At 41.9% G+C, this 20000-nt stretch overlaps 1 protein-coding gene across 2 annotated transcripts in view; it reads right to left on the bottom strand.

Moving 5' to 3' along the window:
* Positions 1-20000, bottom strand: part of PUS7 (pseudouridine synthase 7) — a 65668-nt gene that overhangs the window by 1513 nt on the left and 44155 nt on the right. For both annotated transcript variants that reach the window (XM_053673191.1, XM_053673192.1), the window contains 8 exons: positions 17426-17554; positions 16651-16776; positions 14496-14557; positions 13263-13423; positions 12022-12148; positions 6790-6891; positions 610-739; positions 155-246 (listed from right to left, as the gene is read on the bottom strand). In XM_053673191.1, the coding sequence (XP_053529166.1) occupies positions 155-246; positions 610-739; positions 6790-6891; positions 12022-12148; positions 13263-13423; positions 14496-14557; positions 16651-16776; positions 17426-17554 (929 nt within the window). The remainder of the gene's footprint in view (positions 1-154; positions 247-609; positions 740-6789; positions 6892-12021; positions 12149-13262; positions 13424-14495; positions 14558-16650; positions 16777-17425; positions 17555-20000) is intronic.

Below are 20000 nucleotides of genomic sequence, written 5' to 3'. Positions count from 1 at the left end.
ACCTCCAGCTATAATCATAAAACTGAGATGACAAAGCACAAAACAGAAATTATAGAGAGGGTAGGAAGCGGTAGTTAGCAGAGATTTTCAAAAAATATTTTTGTATGAGAAATATTTCAAAGTTGACACAGACCTGAGAGCTGAGCAAACTTACTAGAAGCAAAAACTGGTGGTGGTTTCCCTTCTAGGTTGTCTACGTCTGTGTTGAAGAGTGGAATTTTAGGGTCATCATATGCAACAACTTCCCTTTAAAACATGTAAATAAAGAAAAGTATAAATGTGAGCTTCCATAAAAGGTCACTCAGCACCATGTGTTTAGCAAGGAAAACACAAAGGCCTATTGCAGACTGCGGTAGAACTACTCGGTAACAGACCAGGGATGGATTTCATATAGAAATATTGCCTTCATATTATTATATATCACAGTGATGAATGGTGCCAGACTATGTAAAATTTATTTCTTTATTTGAAAAATACCCAAAGTAGCAGTAATAACATTAGTAATAACAATACTTATATACCAGGTTGTAGGCACTGATATATATGTGGTGAAAAAGCTTAAATCTCACATAATCATTCAAGTCTATTTCATTTTGGACTGTTACTTACCAGCTGACATTCTGAGGACGAATAATGATCTTTCGGTAGGCCCCTGATAAGGAATAATCTCGAATTTTGTGTCTCATGTTGTCAATATCAAGGTTGTCTGCTGTGAGCATTTCCCTGTAGGCTTCACTAACTAATAAAAAATATAGAAAGTTAGCTGGAATGTGACATGTCAGCAAGCTACCTTGAACTAGACTAAATAGAGTAACAAGTGAATTCCATTGGATTGCCCTAACAAAATTAGTCATGCTAATTTACAATCCAGCCTAGTCTCTGGAATCAAAACTTCATGACTTACTAACAGACTAGGTGTCTCCAGCTTAGGTTTGGCCAACTTGTAAATTATCTTTGCAACCAGCCATAGTATCTGGGGTATAAGGTTCCCAAGCTAGTTACAAAAGGCCATTTCATCAGAAGTTACTAAACCACATTTATAGGTGCTTAGAGATGAAAGAGACTACGTACTGACACCTCAAACTCTGGCACAAGGTAGTTATAAATAAATGTATAAAAACAAGAGACCTGGGAAAACCATCTGATTCACCCCGGCAGCACCTGATGTGGAACCGCCTTCCTAACACCTGAGAGATACAGTCCTCCAGCCTGTGCTTCCCTGTTGATATTTACAGGGAACTACCTCGTTATGAGGTACGCGGTTAGAAAGTTTTCCCGTCCCAAGCTGAAATGTGCTTCCTGTAGCTTCTGTTGACTGCTCTGAAACACAGCAGAGTAACTGTCCACGGCCACGTGTGTGAACTACAAGACCTTTAAGCTATATCTTCTCTAGGCCAAACAGTGACTTCTCCAGCTGTCCCTCCTTTTAACATTTCTGCATTCCCCACTAAACTCCCTTATTGCCTTGAGGCAACAGGCCTATGTGCAATAGTAACTCTAGATATTTTTTTAAATTGAATTTAAAACCATATAGGTTTAAGTGTACAACTCAAAACGTCACCTGCACGCTGCATCGTGTGCCTTTTGCCCCCTTTTGCCCACCTCCTCCTACTCCCTAGCCTCTTTTCCCTCTGGGTATCACCACACTGTTGTCTATGTCTATGTGTTATATGTATTGGCTAAACTAAAAAGTTCATTTAGTTTTTTCTGTACAATGGCTCTAACTTAGAAATAATTTTGTTAGACTGTATTGTAACAGCTGTCATATCAGTATGCATTAAAAAATTATCAAAGTTGGTGAACTTTTATGCAGTCATTTTAATACTGAAGATAGAAGATAAGCAACATTTTTGGCATACTATGCTTTATTATTTCAAGAAAGGTAAAAGTGCAACTGAAACATAAAAAAAGAATTATGCAGTGTATGGAGAAGATGCTGTGACTTATTGAACATGTCAAAAGTGGTCTGCAAAGTTTCTTGGTACTATTGACATTTTGGCCAAGTAATTCTTTGCTGTGGGGCTGTCTTATGCATTGGAAGATGTTTAGCAGCACCCCTGGCCTCTACCCAGTAGAAACCAATAGTGGAAAAAAGCCAACATACTCAAAATATCCAAATCAATAAAGTCTATTGGTAAAAATAAAAAATGTGTCTTTTATTTTACAGAAAAAACAAACAAACAAACTTTGGGGCCAACCCAATATATAGGGTTTTTTCTGCTCAGTCCCTTTACCTTCTTTCATGTATTCCCCCAACTTTAGCTCCTTTTTATGCAGACGACGATCAAACTGAGCCTTTTCTATCTATTTATTTGATTTTTGAGCATAAATGTGAGAATTTATTTAACTATATTTCAATGACCTCTGTAGTTCTTTCTAAATATTAACTATTTTGGGTTACACTATTTGCAAATATGATAAGCAGATTTCTTTAGTCGAGGTATTCATAGAAAATGTTAGGTGCACCAGGATCAAGGAAAGTCTCCCTCATGACACACTTATCAGGACGACCACTAAATCAAGCTTGCAGGACACCATGTGGTAGGCAGTTAGGCACCAGCAGAGCGAGAACTGTGGGCCAGGTACAATAGGTCACCAGGACTCGGAAAGCCTGAGGTGCCTCTAAATGAACAACTGTAGGGTGGGACCTTGTGAGCATATCACTCCCCCTAGCATATCACTGGTGATGCAGTTTAGACCCTGTGACTTTTCATATCACTGGTCAGACAATCCGGGTTCTCTTCTGACCTCTGCATGTTGCTAGTCACGTATTAGACCCCCTTAGAGGAGGAACAAATAAAGATTCCTGACAGGACCACTCTCAAGCATTTAGCCCTTAGGACAATGAAGTTCTAGTAAGCATCAAATAACCTTAGGAACAAGTCCAGGACTTCCGGCCAAGATGGAGGTGTATGTAGACATGCTTCCCCTGTGAACACAACAATAAGGATAACAACCAATCCAAAAATGAAAAACAACTAGAACTGCCAGAAAATCGAACTATATGGAAGTTCGACAAGAAGTATTTAAAAAAGAAACATTCACCCAGATGGGAAGGAGGGGCACAGACAGGCAGCCTGGGTAGAGAGGACATGCAGCAAGGCAGCGGCCAGAGGAACAGGCAGTCCCATATTCACATGCGGTAGATAAAAACCAGGTGGGACAACTGGGGAGTGGGCAATCCCAGCCCCAGGCCAGACCACAGAGCCCAGGGTTCCAGCACCAAGATATAAAGCCTCATAACCTCTGGCTGTAAAAACCAGTGGAGGTTGCAGAGGTGCAACAAAGTGCCAGCCTCATAGGAGAATCTGTTAAAGGGCCTGCAGGGTCCTAGAATGTAGTACACAAAGCCACCCACTTGGGGAATCAGCACCAGAGCAGAAGCTAGAAGGGCACCAGTAGCTTATGGGAAGTGGGGGAAGTGACAGAAAATGGGGAGAGAGCAGAGCAAGTGGTATTGTTCCCTCTCTGACCCCTCCCTCACATATAGTGCCACAAAGTGGTGAAGCAGGTTGCCTTACCCTGGTGAATACCTAAGGCTCTGCCCCTTACAACATTAACAGGTGTGCTGACTGGGAATCAAAGCAGCTCTACCAAATACACAGAAACACAGGGAGGCCACCAAATTGAGGGACAAAGAAATACGGCCCAAATGAAAGAACAGATCTAAACTCCAGAAAAAGAACTAAACAACAAAGAGATAGCCAACCTATCAGACGTACAGTTCAAAACACTGCTGATCAGCATGATCACAGAAATGATTGAATATGGTCACAAAACAGAGAAAGAAGTGAAGGCTATAAAAAGTGAAATAGAGCAAAATGTACAGGGAACCAACAGTGAAGGGGAAGAAGCTGCAGTTCATATCAATGATTTGGAACAAAAGGAAGAAACAAGAATTCAAAACAATGAGGAGATACTTAGGATCCTCCAGGACAACTTTAAACATTCCAACAACCAAATCATAGGGGTACCAGAAGGAAAAGAACAAGAGCAAAAAACTGAAAAGATATTTGAACAAATAATGAAAGACAACTTCCCCAATCTGGCAAAGAATATAGACTTCCAGGAAGTCCAGGAAGCTCAGAGAGTCCCAAAGAAGTTGGACCCACGGAGGAACACACCAAAGCACATCATGACTGTTACCCAAGATTAAAGATAAGGGGGGAATCCTAAAAGCAACAAGAGAAAAGGAGACAGTTACCTACAAAGGTGTGCCCACGATAAGGCTGTCAGCTGATTTCTCCAAAGAAACCTTGCAGGCAAGGGGCTGGCTGGAAAGAAGTATTCCAAGTCATGAAAGGCAAGGACCTACATCCAAGGTTACTCTAACCAGCAAAGTTATCATTTAGAATGGAAGGGCAGATAAAGTGCTTCTCAGATAAGGTGAAGTTCAAAGAGTTCATCATCACCAAGTCCTTATTATATGAAATGTTAAAGGGACTTATCTAAGAAATCTAAGATCAAATATGTGAACAGTAAAATGATAACTCACAACTATCAACTAAACCTAAAAAAACAAAAACAAAAACAAAGTAAACAAACAACTACAACAGGAACAGAACCACAGAAATGGAGATCACATGGAGGTTTATCAGTAGGGAGGGGGAGATGGGTGGGAATAGGTACAGGGAATAGAAGTATAAATGGTAGATATGAAATAGGGGGAGATTAAGAATAGTACAGCAAATGGAAAAGCCAAGAATCTTACATGCAAAACCAATGAACATGAACTAGGGGTGCGTGGACTGCTAGAAGGAATGGGGGTGCTGGGTGGAAGGGGCAAAGGAGAAAAAATGGGACAAGGGTAATAGGATAGTCAATAAAATATACTTAATTTAAAAAAAACCCTCAAAAGGAAATATAAGGAACAAAGCCTCAGGTTTGCTGACCACAGAGACAGAGTTTTGGTCAAACCAGAGATAACATATAGGCCTCAGTTTTTTAGCTCCACGCTCAGAAAATCAGCGAGGCCAACTGGAGCAACACCATGGCTGGCATCAGACCAGCTGTGATGATTCTTGACCCCTTGCCCTGGTGCCAATCAATCAGCAGAGATCACAACCCTGTGGAGATACCTGGAAAGCTGATGAACGTTCTGTTGAGATCCTCCCCTGGAACTTCCCTAAAACACCCAGCTTCAAAGAGCAGATTAAACCCTTCAGGATGTAGGACCCAGCCCACTTCTTTCCCCACAGTGGTGTGCGCTCTCTTGCCTCCCTTTCTCTCTCTGCACCTTTCTTTCCTGTCTCCTTCCCCCAGGCGTGTTTTCTCTACCTTTCTTTTTCCTAAACTCCAAGGGCCCTTCTTTTGCTTCTGTTAACTTGTTCCCGGAGCCCATGCAGCCCAGAGGGCCCACTTTGCCAGGGCTCAATTCTTCTACCTCTGTGACTCTCTAAATAAACTTTTGCTTGTATTTGAGTCTTGGCTCTGAATTCTTTCATAGCCAGAACTTAGGTACTGAGGTTGCTGAACCAAGGTCCAATCGCCAGTAACATTTGGTGCTGTTTTGCTGCTAAACAAGTGTGCATGTTATGAATCTACAGGCCTGGATCACTACCCATGCAGTCTGTGAGCCCATGTCTTGGCCACAAGGTTTTCATGAACGGCTCTATCAGTGGCTGTGCTGAATTTATGTTTTAATTGGTACTAGTCCATGTTTCTGGTCCTAAGAGGTACAAGGTCAAAGAAAAGAATGTTTCCTTTTTCTCTCTTAGAAAGAGGGCAAATGTGGCTAAGAGCGCCTAACTGCCTTCATTTGCGCTAGTTCCTGGCACTGGTCCCCTCTGTTCCTCACTGTGCCACCAACTCTGCACAGGCAGACCAAACCGGTCCCTTATCTACCTCGCTCATGCATTCTCCCTCCTCTTCTCTTCTCCTGTCCGACTTCTCAGCAAGGTCGACCTCATACAAGTACTAAGAGCACAGTGACTGAATTAAGTTAATCAACATATAAATGGCAGATTACCACTTAACTCTTTTATAAGTATTTACATTATCAAAGAGTGTTAATGATAATTATTTCATTATCTGTAACATTTCCAGGAATGTAACAGTGATAAGAAAAATAATTCTGGCCTCTTGAGAAAAAGATGTCTTAACAGGAAGGCCCCTCCCACAGCCCAGCCTGGGCCAAGGTGACCTCCAGTGTCAGTGCCATCAGGTTGGTCTCATGCTCAGAGCTGCTTTCTTTTTTTAAATGTCTGGATCCTAGAGCAGTAAAAGCTCCAGTTTTCCCCCTACCCTCACCAATGGCATCCATGAAGGTAACAGAAATAATTCTTAACGGGCTCTGGGAAATGGAAAATAATATTCTCACTGTTCAGGTGATAAACTTCTGTGCTTGTTGACTTTTAAAACACAATGAGAAGATAGCACTTAGATGGCAAAAAAGGTTAAAAAAAGCCAAGTCATCCATTCACTTTCTCAAGGACTCTTTCCAAACCCTCTCAATCCTTAGTAAGAACCAGTACATTTCAGAAATTTAAATAACTGCCCAACAATAACACCAACACCAATACTACCACGTTTCTTAATTGACATCATCCATCCAAGTACACACCCCTCTGGGAGACTCCTACAAGTCAACATAATTTATATATGTTTGACATAAACATTTTCCAAATCTGATGGATAGCAGAGTTCTAAAAATCTATTTAAAAATACTGTTTTTTTTCTCTTTCTCTAGGCTGTCAGTGACTTACGTTAGACTTTGTCTGACTCATTTCCTCACACACAGCCTTAATTATGTAGACTTTGTTCAACTGTTTCCCCACACAGGGAACTTACTTTTATGCTTTGGGTAGATAACATCAAAACCAGGCAAGGGCATTACCACATCATGGATGGAGTAATTATTAACATCTTCTTCCTCAATATAGGTGGCTGTGGCTAAAAATTCACAAATGAATACATTAAGAAAATAGGCAATATTTTCATAAACTCAATCTTCTAAAATTATACACATCTAAGCAATCAGAAGTGCAAGATGGTACAGTTCCGTGGCCTATAAGCTTAAAGAAATTAAGTTGCAATATATACCATTTTTCTTTCTATTTTACCCAAGGAACAAAGATCATAGACTTACAATGAGCACAAACTTAAAACTTAATATCCAGCTGCTCCTCATTTTCTGGGAATGCTTGCTTTTGACAATCAGTTCCATTTTCTTATTAAACGACAATACGATATACTATTTGGAAAGCTATCACAAATTAATACATTTTGATAAAAAAATAAACAATTAAAAAAGCCAGTCTGTGGATGGAGCATAAAATACAGTGGCTCACAGGACAGGAAAATACACTGGGTGTGGTCAATATTGGGTGAGGAAAAAAACTTTAAAAAATTGTAAACACACTCACATTTTATTTATGTTGAAATATATAAATTGGCTTTCTTCACCAAAGAACAGCAATATTTTCTGTTTTTTCCCAGAAAACCATAAAGCACATTTTTGTAGGGTTTCTGGGTTTTGCTTACAAATCAAGAGGCAGTAAAATACAGTCATGGAAAAAGACAGAGAGAAGAGACTAATCGGTTGTCAGACCCGCAGCCTCTGGTCCTGTCCCGACCGTGGAAGGGCAGAGGCATGGAAACAGCAACAACCAGACGTGGAACAACAATGGCGGGCTCCTCCATTCAACCTTTAACATAACTTGTTCCTTTAAGATCACTGAACAGAGAGACAAAAATTAACACTGAAACCTTTGTTCGGCAGGCTCGTGTGTTCCTTTCACTGTCTGGTAATTCCCTTAACTTTCACCACATATTTTTAACAGCATACTTAAAACTCCTGCCATTCAAAGGTTAGTCATGAGCTTCATTGTTAAATTTTATAAAATTGTATTCCTTCCTCCCACACTTCCTCAAAATCTATTTCTTCAAAGAACTGATAACTCAATACCCAATACCTGGGTCGACAGTGATAATAAATGTTATGTCTAATGACTTAACTAAAACAATTCCGAAGTGCTATCAGCAGAGATCACGCAGAAGTGTAACCTGGCACTTTCAATGCTGTCTTCTGGAAGAACAGCTAGTTCTCCAAAGCATGAGAGTTCAAACGGGGGCCATTTAAACAGGCAGATTTTCAATGGTGAATGTACTCAAGACAGTCAGTGAGTTTATCTGACAGTTTATGGTATGATAAACTGTGGCCTACATACACCTTATAGCTTTTCTATGTCTTCAAATTTCTTACAGATTTTTTTCAATATAAAATATAAGAGCCTATTTTGAAAGTCTCTCAGGTATTGTCAATGGTTTCTGAAGTATCTGCAGGAAGCTCCTGGTTGTATAGGAGTTGGTATGTGTGTCTGTTGTTGGAAATTAGGTTCTTCCATGGCTGTCACTATCACGAGGAAAGCATTCCAAGGACCCACATGTGGGAGGCTGTGGTGGGGCACGGTGTATTTGTGTGGGGATGGAAGCTGCCCCTTGGGATTTTCCCACGCCCCATCTCCCTCTGTTTCACCATGGAAAAAGTTCAACCAGGTCTTCAGCAAGGCCAAGACACAAGCCAGTGTAAAGAGTTTTTGCTTCATATTAAAGCTTAGTCCTTTGGCGCCTGCAGGTGGCTGCTAAGCGGTCTCAGTCCCCATCCAGGTAGCTTAGCTGCTCCAGTGGCAAGAGTCCATGCTGCTGCTGGCCGTGTGGCTGCTATGGTCACATGGCTATAGAGTGAGAGTGTGCGAGCACATCACTGGGTAGGCCAGAGAGAGAGCTTAGTCCTTCTGGTGCCCATGCCATCTGCTGCAGGCCTGGTAGCTGCTAGACCCACATGGTCACATGTTCCCGGGCAAAAGCATGCACAAACAAGCGGACCAGTGCATCATTGTGTGCGCAAGAGCGAGCAAGCTCCGTATCAAAGGGCAGTCCAGTCCAGCATCTGGCTAGCTCAGCCTGCGTTTTCTGCTGCAGTACATTTCTGGCTCCCTCTTGAAGACTGCCTGTGGAGTGTCATGGCCACAGGCCACATGGCCATGAAGAGAACAGGTGAGTGTACCATGTCAGTGCATGTCACAGCAAGAAAGAGCTTTGTTCCCCTGGGGTTATATCCAGGAGCTTCAGTTTGGGATGGACCAGGTACTTTCTTAAAAAGACCAATCAAGTTCCCGAGTTTCCATGGGCTTTGGATGGGTCCACCCTCTGTTACTGACAGGACTTCATGGTCCAGCATTTTCTCCTATTCCACCCCTGCCCCCGAAACCCAGTACCAGAGTTGGGGAGGTCAATGACTTTGCTCTCTTTCCTTTATTAATATCTATTTAAGTACCAACAGTAACATGTCCACCATGAAATCCAAATCATGTTTTATATCAAAATATGTAAGTTATTGGACCTTTGGTCTGTCAAGGCATTCCTCAGGTATGCTTGGAGACACTTTCACCCATTTTCATAGCATTCATTCTTAGTGTTCCTCACAGGAAGAATACATAGGACTTTCAATGACGCATGAGCATTAGGAAAAAACTTGCTGTCTGGCAGGCAGAGGACTTCATTCATATATAAACGGTGGATGGAAGCTCTGTGTCTTTCCCTCTGTGTTTCCACTTGATTCTCAACAGTGCACTGCAGCTGAGTGTGTCAAAACTGGGCGAGTTCTGAGAGAGGACAGAAATTACACTGCCAAGCTCTAAAAACAGTTGTGGGGATTGATGGAAAAAAAACAAGTTTCCTCAATTGTTCCTAATGCAACAGACATTCACATAACAGATAATGATTTATTATTATAAATAACAAATCATTATTTAAAGTGTGTGCCAACCACACATTTAAAGCACAGGGAACGTAGATGTGTAGGCAGCTTGGGGATAGTTCTCTAAGTCTAGAAGCAACAACAGTCATTTTGGAAGAAAATCCACTGGACACAATGTAAGCCTAGCCATGACAACACTCCATGTTTAACCCCCTCTTCTCAGTTATCATAGTGTGAAATTTCGCAGCCAAAATTTCGGCATCAGCTTCACCAGGTGGGAAGCCCACAAATTTCCCTCTCAGGTTATAAGACTTGTCAACAAACTTCACCACCATGGGCAGGTGCTCTTCCCCGGTCATCAGTGAAAACTGAAAAGTGGTGAATGTCCCTCATGTCTTTGAGAATTTCTTTGCAAATGCAGCTGTCACAGATCTCTAGATTCTGTTTCTGTTGTGGTTTTTTAAAAAAGATTTTATTTATTTTTAGAGAGAGGGAAACATCAATGTGTTTGCCTCTCACACACCCCCTACTGGGGACCTGGCCCACAACCCGGGCATGTGCCCTGACTGGGAATTGAAGTGGCAACTCTTTGGTTCACAGGCCAGCACTCAATTCACTGAGCCACACCAGCCAGGGCTCTGTTATGTTTTTGAATAGAAAAATATGTTGACTGCTATTGTCTCAAAGCATTTTATCTGAACCTCTTCACCAGAATTTTTTTTTGGCACTGGAGCAGTGCTTCAAAGTTATCAGTTCATCAGTTTCAGGTCCATCCAGAGGTATTTTTTGTTTTCCCATAAGAATCAAACTTTCAAATAAAGATTTTAAGCATTCTTTGTTTTCCTTCTTTTCAAGGGCATGTAGTCTTCATCCTGTTCTTCATTCCTTCTTCTGCACTGAGATTCTGAGCATTGCTATTGTTCATTTCTTTATGTTTTTGTTCCTGTTCAGAAGTTTCATCAACTGTTTTATGCATTTTCTGTGTCTACTATGTGGATTGTTCAAATGACTGGTAAGATCAGATATTGTTGGTATTGCATTAACTTGAAGAACTGTCTATAAGAACAAGTTCTACAGATCATAGAGGTCTCAGAGTGTTTGGCATATAATGGATCATGTTTATTTAGTTGATCAGGTGTTTTATATTCTAAGACTTCTCTCTCATAATTTTCTACCCACTTCTGGCACCTGGCTGGGTCCTGCAGGAACCAGAAGAAGGCCAGACCCGACTGCATGCTCTTCTGCATGCAGCTGGGGGCAGCACAGAAACCTGGCACCTTCGTCGTCAGCAGGCCAGCCCAGGGCTCCCCATCCTGCCTCCCTGGGGCAGCCCACCCACCTGTTGGGGCCAGCTCAGCAGGACCAGCACACTGGGAGGAAAAATGTTAAATCAGGAAAAAAATAATTCAGGGGACTCAACAGGCACATCTGCAGATGAGCAGGCTGTATAGGGCAGCCTATAGTACAGGGCAGCCAGGCATTCTAGAAGAACACAGACTGTGCAAACAGACAGACTGATACTGAATCCCAGCCTTTTCTTTTTTAACTACCTGTGGAATCCTGGGCAAGTGACTAAACCTCATCTGAAGAACAGAGAGAATGCCTGGCAGTAATAAATACTGTGAGCTTTAGACATGGAGATATAGGTAAAGGGCTAAGCACAAGGGCAGCGCACAGTAATGGCTCAACAGCAGATGGGACTGCCTGGGTGTCTGAGGAACACTTCAGCAGAGTGTGCACTAGATGTCCATGTAGGGGTGTCCAACCAATAGCCCGCAGGCCACATGTGGCCCAGGATGGCTGTGAATGCAGCCCAACACAAAACTGTAAATTTAGTTAAAACCTTTTTTTTGGTCAGTTTTTGTTAGTGTTCGTGCATTTAATGTGTGGCCCGAGACGACTCTTCTTCCAGTGTGGCCCAGGGACACCAAAAAGTTGGACAGCTCTTAGATCGTGGCCCACGCGTGCAGTGAGCTCCAGTCTTGAGTTAAAAAACTCCTTAAAACTGGCTGACAACAGCCCAGAGGCTGAAGTTCATCCAGAAGTGCAGAGAAGTATTTGCTAGACTCAAATTGAAGCTTGGAATAGGATTTTAAGTAACATTTAGTCCAAATCTTATTCCAGCTGGAAAAAAGGAAAGAGGCATATTTTTCATTAAAGACACAGATCCACACAGTCCACGTGAACTGACAATGTCTTTCCACTTCAAACTTACCGGATATCTCTCCATCTTAACCAGCAGTCAGGCTCAATTTTTAAGAACTAGTATCAAATAACTGGACCCTCGTTTGACTGAATAATGACAGTATATGTCTTTTTACCTCCTTTGAGAACCAGGTCCCCTGGAACAGGCTTCAGTCCATACTCTTCTATTCTCTTGCTTACCATGTTATTCCACACATAGCTTTGGTAGCTATGAATATACATCAAGCGATTATTTCTAGGAATCTGGAGGAAAGGGAAAATAACAGGAAAGAAAAAAAAAACATGTTCTAAGTATTTAAGTATGATACTTTCCAAGATATCTCACTTTAGTGGTGACCCTAGTAAAAAAAACTCATACCTTAAATCTCTAATACGTAGCAATCAAGGTTAGAGATGGAACCTCTCTCGCTAAAGTGCTCAAGTGTATCCACAATGCAAACATTCATGCAGATAAAGCAAACGTTATAGAATTTATACTGAGTCAAAGACACAGACTTCAAACCCAAGGAATTTAGATACAATTATACAGCCAACAGTGCTTGCTCTTCCACAATTTTAAGTAAGGAGAAACACCTAAATGACTGAACTAACAAGTAATTTCATAAAGAACCCTGCTTTTGGGGAAAAGTAAATAAAATAAGACTTAAGAGTTAAACTTTAGCCTTGGCTGGTATGGCTGAGTGGACTGAGCACTAGCCTGTGAACTAAAGGGTTACTGGTTCGATTCCCCATCAGGGCATATGCCTGGGTTGCAGGGCAGGTCCCCAGTTGGGGGCACATGAGAGGCAACCACACATTGATGTCTCTTTCTCTCCTTCCCCTCCCCTCTCTCTAAAAATAAAAAAAATTTAAGAGTTAAACTTTAGTCTACTCTGGATTACAGCTATCCAAATACTAGTATAGGCTACATAGGAGTGGGTACCAACTTGTACCACCATGAAGAAACTAAAGCAAAATGCAATCACTTAGACCACTTATAGCTCAAGCTGCTTACTGAGGCAGGTTACAGTTTTGATGCTGGAGAATGATCAAGAAATGAACCCAATAGTGGATTCTGAGTCAGTATCTATTAAAGACAGTTAATTTAAATTAAACTTCCCTGTAGATGCTATTTCCCACACTACGGCTCTTCTCATGCCCGCCAGATGAATTATGCCAACACCTCTGGCATCCTCCACCTGCCCCATGAACATTCCGGGTCTGAACAGAAGTCACTCAGGTAATACACCTCTTAGAGATCACCACAGAATCCTCTTTTACCTTCTGCTCTTTCCAAATTTAGTAAAGTATTAAAGATAAAATTTAAAAGCATTAAACCATTCTGAGTCATTTGCCTGACTTTACGAATCACACTCACTATGCCAAATGCAGAGACTATATTCTTCATTCCATATTTTGAAAGTCCTCGAAGCAGCTGCCCTTCCACACACCTTTTGACAGGTAGTTTTCTGAGGGCAGCGGCTGGGTCTTTGGTCTTCGCCCATTCTTCCCTGCATTTAACCAAGTATCCCTTTTCAGCTGGAGGAGAGAAAAAGCTGTGATTAAACAATGTACCCAATAGACAGATGCACATAACTTAAAATGCTTCATAGAGAACACAAATTAGAAAAGGCTTGTAAAAGCTTCTGCTGACCTGAGAACAGCCACCAGAAAGTGAAAAGACGGGAAAGTTTATAGGACTAGATGCCTCTGTCGTCACCCCAGGATTTAAAGCCAGTTGCTGTTCACATCACCCCAGCTGATTCAACACACCACAAAACCTTGGTAGTCCTTTCCTCTTCCTTTTCTTCTATTGTGTTCTCAAATTTAATGGGTTACTTCCCTTAAAACTAAATCATTTTATCTCTTTTTAATTTGCAATTGAATAATTTCCAAAAGTGGGCATAATCATTTTGATAATATGTAGAGTAGTACTTAAATCCTTTTTCATATTTTCATACAGTATGATTTCAGAAATAGTTTCTGGAAAGTTTTAGTTAAGTCTTCAAACTAAAGATCCTCAACATGCTTTTGCCAAGTTTTTATATTCTGTAACACAATGCTTTTAAAAATTAACCACAAGTGAGCTCAGGCTGGTGTGGCTCAGTGGACTGAGTGCTGGCCTGCAAACCAAAAGGTCACCAGGTAGATTCCCAGTCAGGGCACATGCTTCAGTTGCAGGCCAGGTCCTTGGCTGGGGGCATGTGAAAGGCAACTGATTGATGTTTTTCTCCCATATCTATGTTTCTCTCCCTCTCTGTCTCCGTCCCTTCCCCTCTCTCTAAAAATCAAATCTTAAAAAAAAAAAACAGTGAAATATGTTTGGATTCCTATGTTTTCAGAGATTTAGTAATATATGAAGAAAAAGAAATGAATGTATTCCTTTATGAATTAATACACTAGATGAACTAAAAAGCTGAAAACGAGATAGAAATTATAAATTTCAAACATATAAATCTTATGAAAAATAATAAACTATACCTTTTATTTTATAAATTTTTTAAATTCTGAAATAACTACTCTAGCTTTCACACATACTTTTATTCATAGCAATTCCATGAATACCTAGTCATATATGCTATTTTTTTCATCACATGAATTTTATTCTCACCTCCAGAACGGGGTTTCAATATCAAATCCATGACTTCAGCCCAGGAATTTTGTAGTATAGCTCTAAAATTAGACAGCATTTAATTTAGTTAATTTTACATCAAGATGAATTCTATATGTCCAAATTTGTGGAGTGAACATCATATTAACAATATACATTGCTAAACTTAAAAGTAAACTGAGCCCTGAGTGGTGTGGCTCAGTTAGTTGGGCACTGTCCCACAAAGTGAAAGGTCACCAGTTCAATGTTTCTCTCCTCCTCCCTCCCTTCCCCTCTCTCTAAAATGAAATAAAACGTTTTTTAAAAAAAGTAGACTAATTGCTGGACTTCTGGCCAAGATGGAAGCATAAGTAGACACACTGTGCCTCCTCACACAACCAAAAGGACAATAATTTAAAAACAAAAACCAACCAGAACTGACAGAAAACTGAACCGAATGGAAGTCTGACAGCCGAGGAGTTAAAGAAGACACGCTCACCCAGATGGGTAGGAGGGGCGGAAATGGCCCCCTGGAGAGGACTGGGGGTAGGGTGGCGGCTGGCGGACCCAGCGCCAGATTGTGGAGTGGGGCGAACAAGGCTGCAGTTGGGTGGCAAGGCTATGGCAGCTGCTGGTAGAGCAGGTGGTCCCACATTCACGTGCAAATAAACTGGGAGGAACATCTGGGAAATGAGAGAGACCATGCAACCCAGAGTTTCAGTGTGGGGAAATAAAGCTGCAAATCTCTGATTGAAAACACCTGTGGGGTTGAGGTGGCAGTGGGAGAAACTCCCAGCCTCACAGGAGAGTTCGTTGGAGAGACCCACAAGGTCCTGGAATGTACACAAAATCACCCACCTGGGAATCAGCACCAAAAGGGCTCAATTTGCTTATGGGAAGTGGGGAAAGTGAATGAAAGCCAGCAGAGAGTGGAGCAAGTGCCACTGTTCTCTCTCAGACCCCTTCCCTACATACAGCATCAGAATGCAGCCACGTGAGTTACCCCACCTGGGCAAACACCTAAGGCTCCGCCCCCTCACTATGTAACAGGTGTGCGAGGACAGAAAAAAATGGCCCAAACTAAAAAAACAGATCATAGCTCCAGAAAAAAACCAAACTAAGTGACAAAGAGATAGCCAACCTATCAGATGCACAGTTCAAAACACTGGTAATCAGGAAGCTCACAGAACTGGTTGAATTTAGACACAAATTAGATGAAAAAATGAAGGCTATGCTAAGTGAAATAAAGGAAAATGTATAGGGAACAAACAGTGATAGGAAGGAAACTGGGACTCAAATCAACAGTGTGGACCAGAAAGAAGAAAGAAACATTCAACCAGAAAAAAATGAAGAAACAAAAATTCAAAATAATGAGGAGAGGCTTAGGAACCTCCAGGACATCTTTAAACATTCCAACATCCGAATTATACAGGTACCAGAAGAAGAGGAAGAGCAACAAGTGGAAAACTTATTTGAGAGAACTTCCTCAATCTGGCAAAGGAAACAGACTTCTAGGAAGTCCAGGAAGCTCAGAGAGTCCCAAAGAAGTTGGACCCAAGGAGGAACACACCAAGGCACATCATAATTACATTAGCCAAGAGAAAAATGAAGGAGAGAATCCTAGAAGCAGCAAGAGAAAAGGAGAGTGTTACCTACAAAGGAGTCCCCATCAGACTGTCAGCTGATTTCTCAAAAGAGACCTTACAGGCAAGAAGGGGCTGGAAAGAAGTATTCCAAGTCATGAAAGGGGAGATCCCAATTTAATAAACTGGGAAGCACTTGTTATCACAGAGATTAGAAACTGCATCATCTCCGTCAGGCTACTCTGGTTCTGAGTTACTCAACTGCTTACTTTTGGGTCACTTACTGAGCCAAGATTTACCTGTGAAAAAGAAGGAACAGAATCCCTGGATGGGCAATGGGGGTGTGAGAAAAACTTACATATCAGGTTATACCCTTTTGAACTCTGATTTATTATTTTATATTGTGCATATATTATTTCAAAACAGAACAAACACTGAAAGGAGGCTGTGGATCAGTTGGTCATCCAAAAGGATGAGACACACTGGTTCACTTGGCTGAGACATGAGGAAATCCAGAAATAATTAAAAACACCACCTGATTCTTTTTTGTGAGAGAGCTCTTTTAGACAGGAGTTAAGAAGTTGAATACAAACCTTCCAACTTGGTACGTGGGGACGGCTGTAGTTCCAAATCTTTGCATTCCATAGTAGTTTATAAATCCAATCTCCTTGAGAGAGTTCATGGCTTGTTGTACTTGGTCATCAGTTCCTGTTATATTTCTGTAAGGGCCCAAATTATCCAGAGAAAAAATTTATAGTCAGTGATATGACTTGGTTTCCGTGTCTTCCCTATGTCCTTGCAGCTTTCTCTCTACCTCCTGAGGACTTTGATATTTTTTTCTTAAACTGTGGTAAAAAATACATAACACTGAACTGACCATTGAGTGTTATGTATGTTTTAGCCATTTTAAGTATGTGATATAGTGACATTAAATACAATACATTTAGTCTTGTGTAACCTTCAACAGCATCCCCTTCCAGAGCTTTTTCATTTTCCCAAACTGAAACTCCACACCCATTAAACACTAACTCTCCATCCTCTTCTCCACCCCATCCCAGCTAACATTTCTTTTACTTTCTGTCTCTGATTTGCTTGTTAGAGATATTGCATGTAAATAGAATGATGGGTTCTTTGCGTTTAAAGAGACGCATCTTTCCAAAGATCAGGCACTGAATTTTTAGAGGGGCGGGGGTGTCAGTAAAAACACTCCAGCAGCATTTGCTCTCCCAGCCCTATGAGGCCTCACTCCGCCTCACCTTGCTGCCGAGCCTGCTACTACCAGTCACATGGATTAGCAACTGTTCTGTACAGACTCCTGGTGATCCACCAAGATGCTCTCTGGTCTGCATCCAAACAACAGCTCTTTACCTGAGAACAACAGTGAAGTGATTCCCTTGAAGCTCTCCCAGTTTCAGAGGGTGTTTCTGATAGCTGAAATTTCCCAGCTTAAAGTTCATCAAGCACTTGTTCAAGTGGGCAAGTCTTTGCGCAGTTATTCTAAAAAAATAATAAAGAAGAGCAGAGAGAGAATAGTTCAGTATTACCTGACTGAAACAGTCTTGGTCAACTTAGACAATGGTAGTTTGAAACAAAGCTACACACACCAAACTACGATGGCAAGAAAGAAAGGCAAAACAGCCTGCAGGATGGAGAACTTTTCATCTCTCTCTGGATTATTTCTTCAGCACAATAACACATGGTTCTACGTATGGAACTTGGGCCATGTTTGTATTCTTAGAGCTGCATATTATTCATATACATGAGCAATGGGGCAATAGCTGAGGAATTCTCTATTTTTGTGTGGGGGAAAGGTATGAGAAAGGGGATAACAGCACAGAGTAATCCCACACAACTATCAAAACTGTTCTTTAAGCATATGAAAAAGAGTCAGGAATATCTATTTCTAAAATTTTTATTTATTTATTTTTAGAGAGAGAGGAAGGGAGGGAGAGAAACGTGAATGTGTGAGATTGTCTATCTCTTGCACATGCCCAAACTGTGGGGGATCTGGCCCATAACCCAGGCATGTGCCCTGATCAGGAATTGAACCAGCTTTTGCTTTGCAGGCTGATGCTTAATCCACTGAGCCACACCAGCCACCGTGTTAGTCATATATTTTTGTCTGTAAGAAAGATATTATAATCTGTCCTGGCTGGTGTGGCTCAGTGGATTGAATGCCAGCCTGTGAACCAAAGGGTCACGAGTTTGATTCCCAGTCAGGGCACATGCTGGGGCCATGGGCCAAGTCCCCAGAGGGAGGTGTGTGAGAGACAATGACACATTGATGTTTCTCTCCCTCCTTACCTTCCCCTCTCTCTGAAAATAAGAAAAATATTATAATCTCACTACAGAAAAGTGGAAAATAATTCATAGTTTCTTCACCTGAAAAATCTAACATCTAACTTTGAATTTCCTCCCATTCTTTTTTCTTAAAACATGTTATACATATATGTATATACACACGCACATACATATATATGTATGTATGTGCGTGTGTATCTATATATGTATGTGCGTGTGTATCTATATTCAGAATCCTACTACAAATCTGTACCATGCTGCTATCAGTTAAAAAGTATTACAAACTTCTGGTCAAGATGGCGTTATAGGTAAACACCTTCTGTATTCACCTTCTCCCAAAACCACATTAAAATTACAACTAAACTATAGAATATCACTTAGCCTGAAATCTGGCAGAACAGTATCCTATACCTAGTAAATTAAAGAAGCAGCCATAATGAGACTGGCAGGAGGAGCAGAGATGCAGAAAAGACTGGTCTCACACCAACATGCGGTAGATAAAGATCAGGAGGGTTATCTCAGCTGTAGAGGTCCTCCCTGAGGAGTGAGAGGTCCAAGTCCCATACCAGGGCCCCCAGAACAGGGTTCCAGTGCCAGGAAGAGAATTCTCCATAACTTCTGACTGTAAAAGCCAGTGGACATTTGAGGTTAAAGTAGACATTGGGCTCCTGGAGTCCCACGCAGTTCCTCTTAAAGGGCCTGTGCACAGATTCACTGTCTAAGCTCCAGTGTTGGGACAGCAGCTTCAAAGGCACCACAAACACAGGGAGAAACTGAATTGTCTGGCATCAGGGTAAGAGCCAAAGGGATAAAGACCACTTTTCCTTTGATGAGCCCTATCCCCTTGGAGCCGGCAGGTAGGCACCACATCTGAGTCTCCATCCGTCTGGCTCAGACTGTCTGCCCTGCCCTGGTGATTACTGAAAGGCCCTGTACCAACCAATTTTCAGACCCATCCAAGCTGTTCACACAGGTTTTTCCATACAAATGGACCGTCTTGGCTCATGCTTCAGATTTTCCTAAAATCTCCTAAGCGCATTTCCTGAGTGGCCCCAGGCCTGGAACTAGCAGCAACCATGTTTGCCTGCGCGCCTCCAGCCCAGCAGCAGCTACTGGTGATGACTTTGTAGGTCTTGTCTGGTGGCTCCAGGCAGAACACAGGTGGCGACTGATCTTGTCCTGAGTCTCCTATGAGGCACCAGATCCAGCAAACCAGTGGACAGTTTCAGACCATGTCGAGGTATTACACTCAACCACCTCCACAACTGACACACTGAAGGGGTGAATTCAGCATACATGAGTCCCACTGAAGTAAATTCTGCTCTGTGGGTTGACATCCTGCAGAGCTAATCTTCACAGCTGGTCAAAGGTCAGCAGTCTCAGCAAGTCGTTGCAGCTGATTGACCCAGGGGCCTTCCCACTGACGTGCCAACACAACCAAGGTGGAACTACAACGGGAAGGTGTCCACAGCCCACACACTGGACACAACTTGAGTACCCAGCTTGGCTGACAGGGAAGACTGTGCCACTGAACCCTACAGGACACCTACTACATGAGCCTGCTCTGCCAAGCCTGGAAACACAGCAGCTTTACCTAATGCAGAGAAACAAACAGAGAGGCTGCCCAGAGAAGGAGACAAAG

Source organism: Artibeus jamaicensis, unplaced genomic scaffold (genome assembly GCF_021234435.1).
Source record: "Artibeus jamaicensis isolate MK-2021 breed Jamaican fruit bat unplaced genomic scaffold, CSHL_Jam_final contig_834, whole genome shotgun sequence".
NCBI classification, from domain to species: domain Eukaryota; kingdom Metazoa; phylum Chordata; class Mammalia; order Chiroptera; family Phyllostomidae; genus Artibeus; species Artibeus jamaicensis.
The sequence above is the reverse complement of the archived record's forward strand: the minus strand, read 5'-3'. Positions and strand labels throughout refer to the sequence as shown.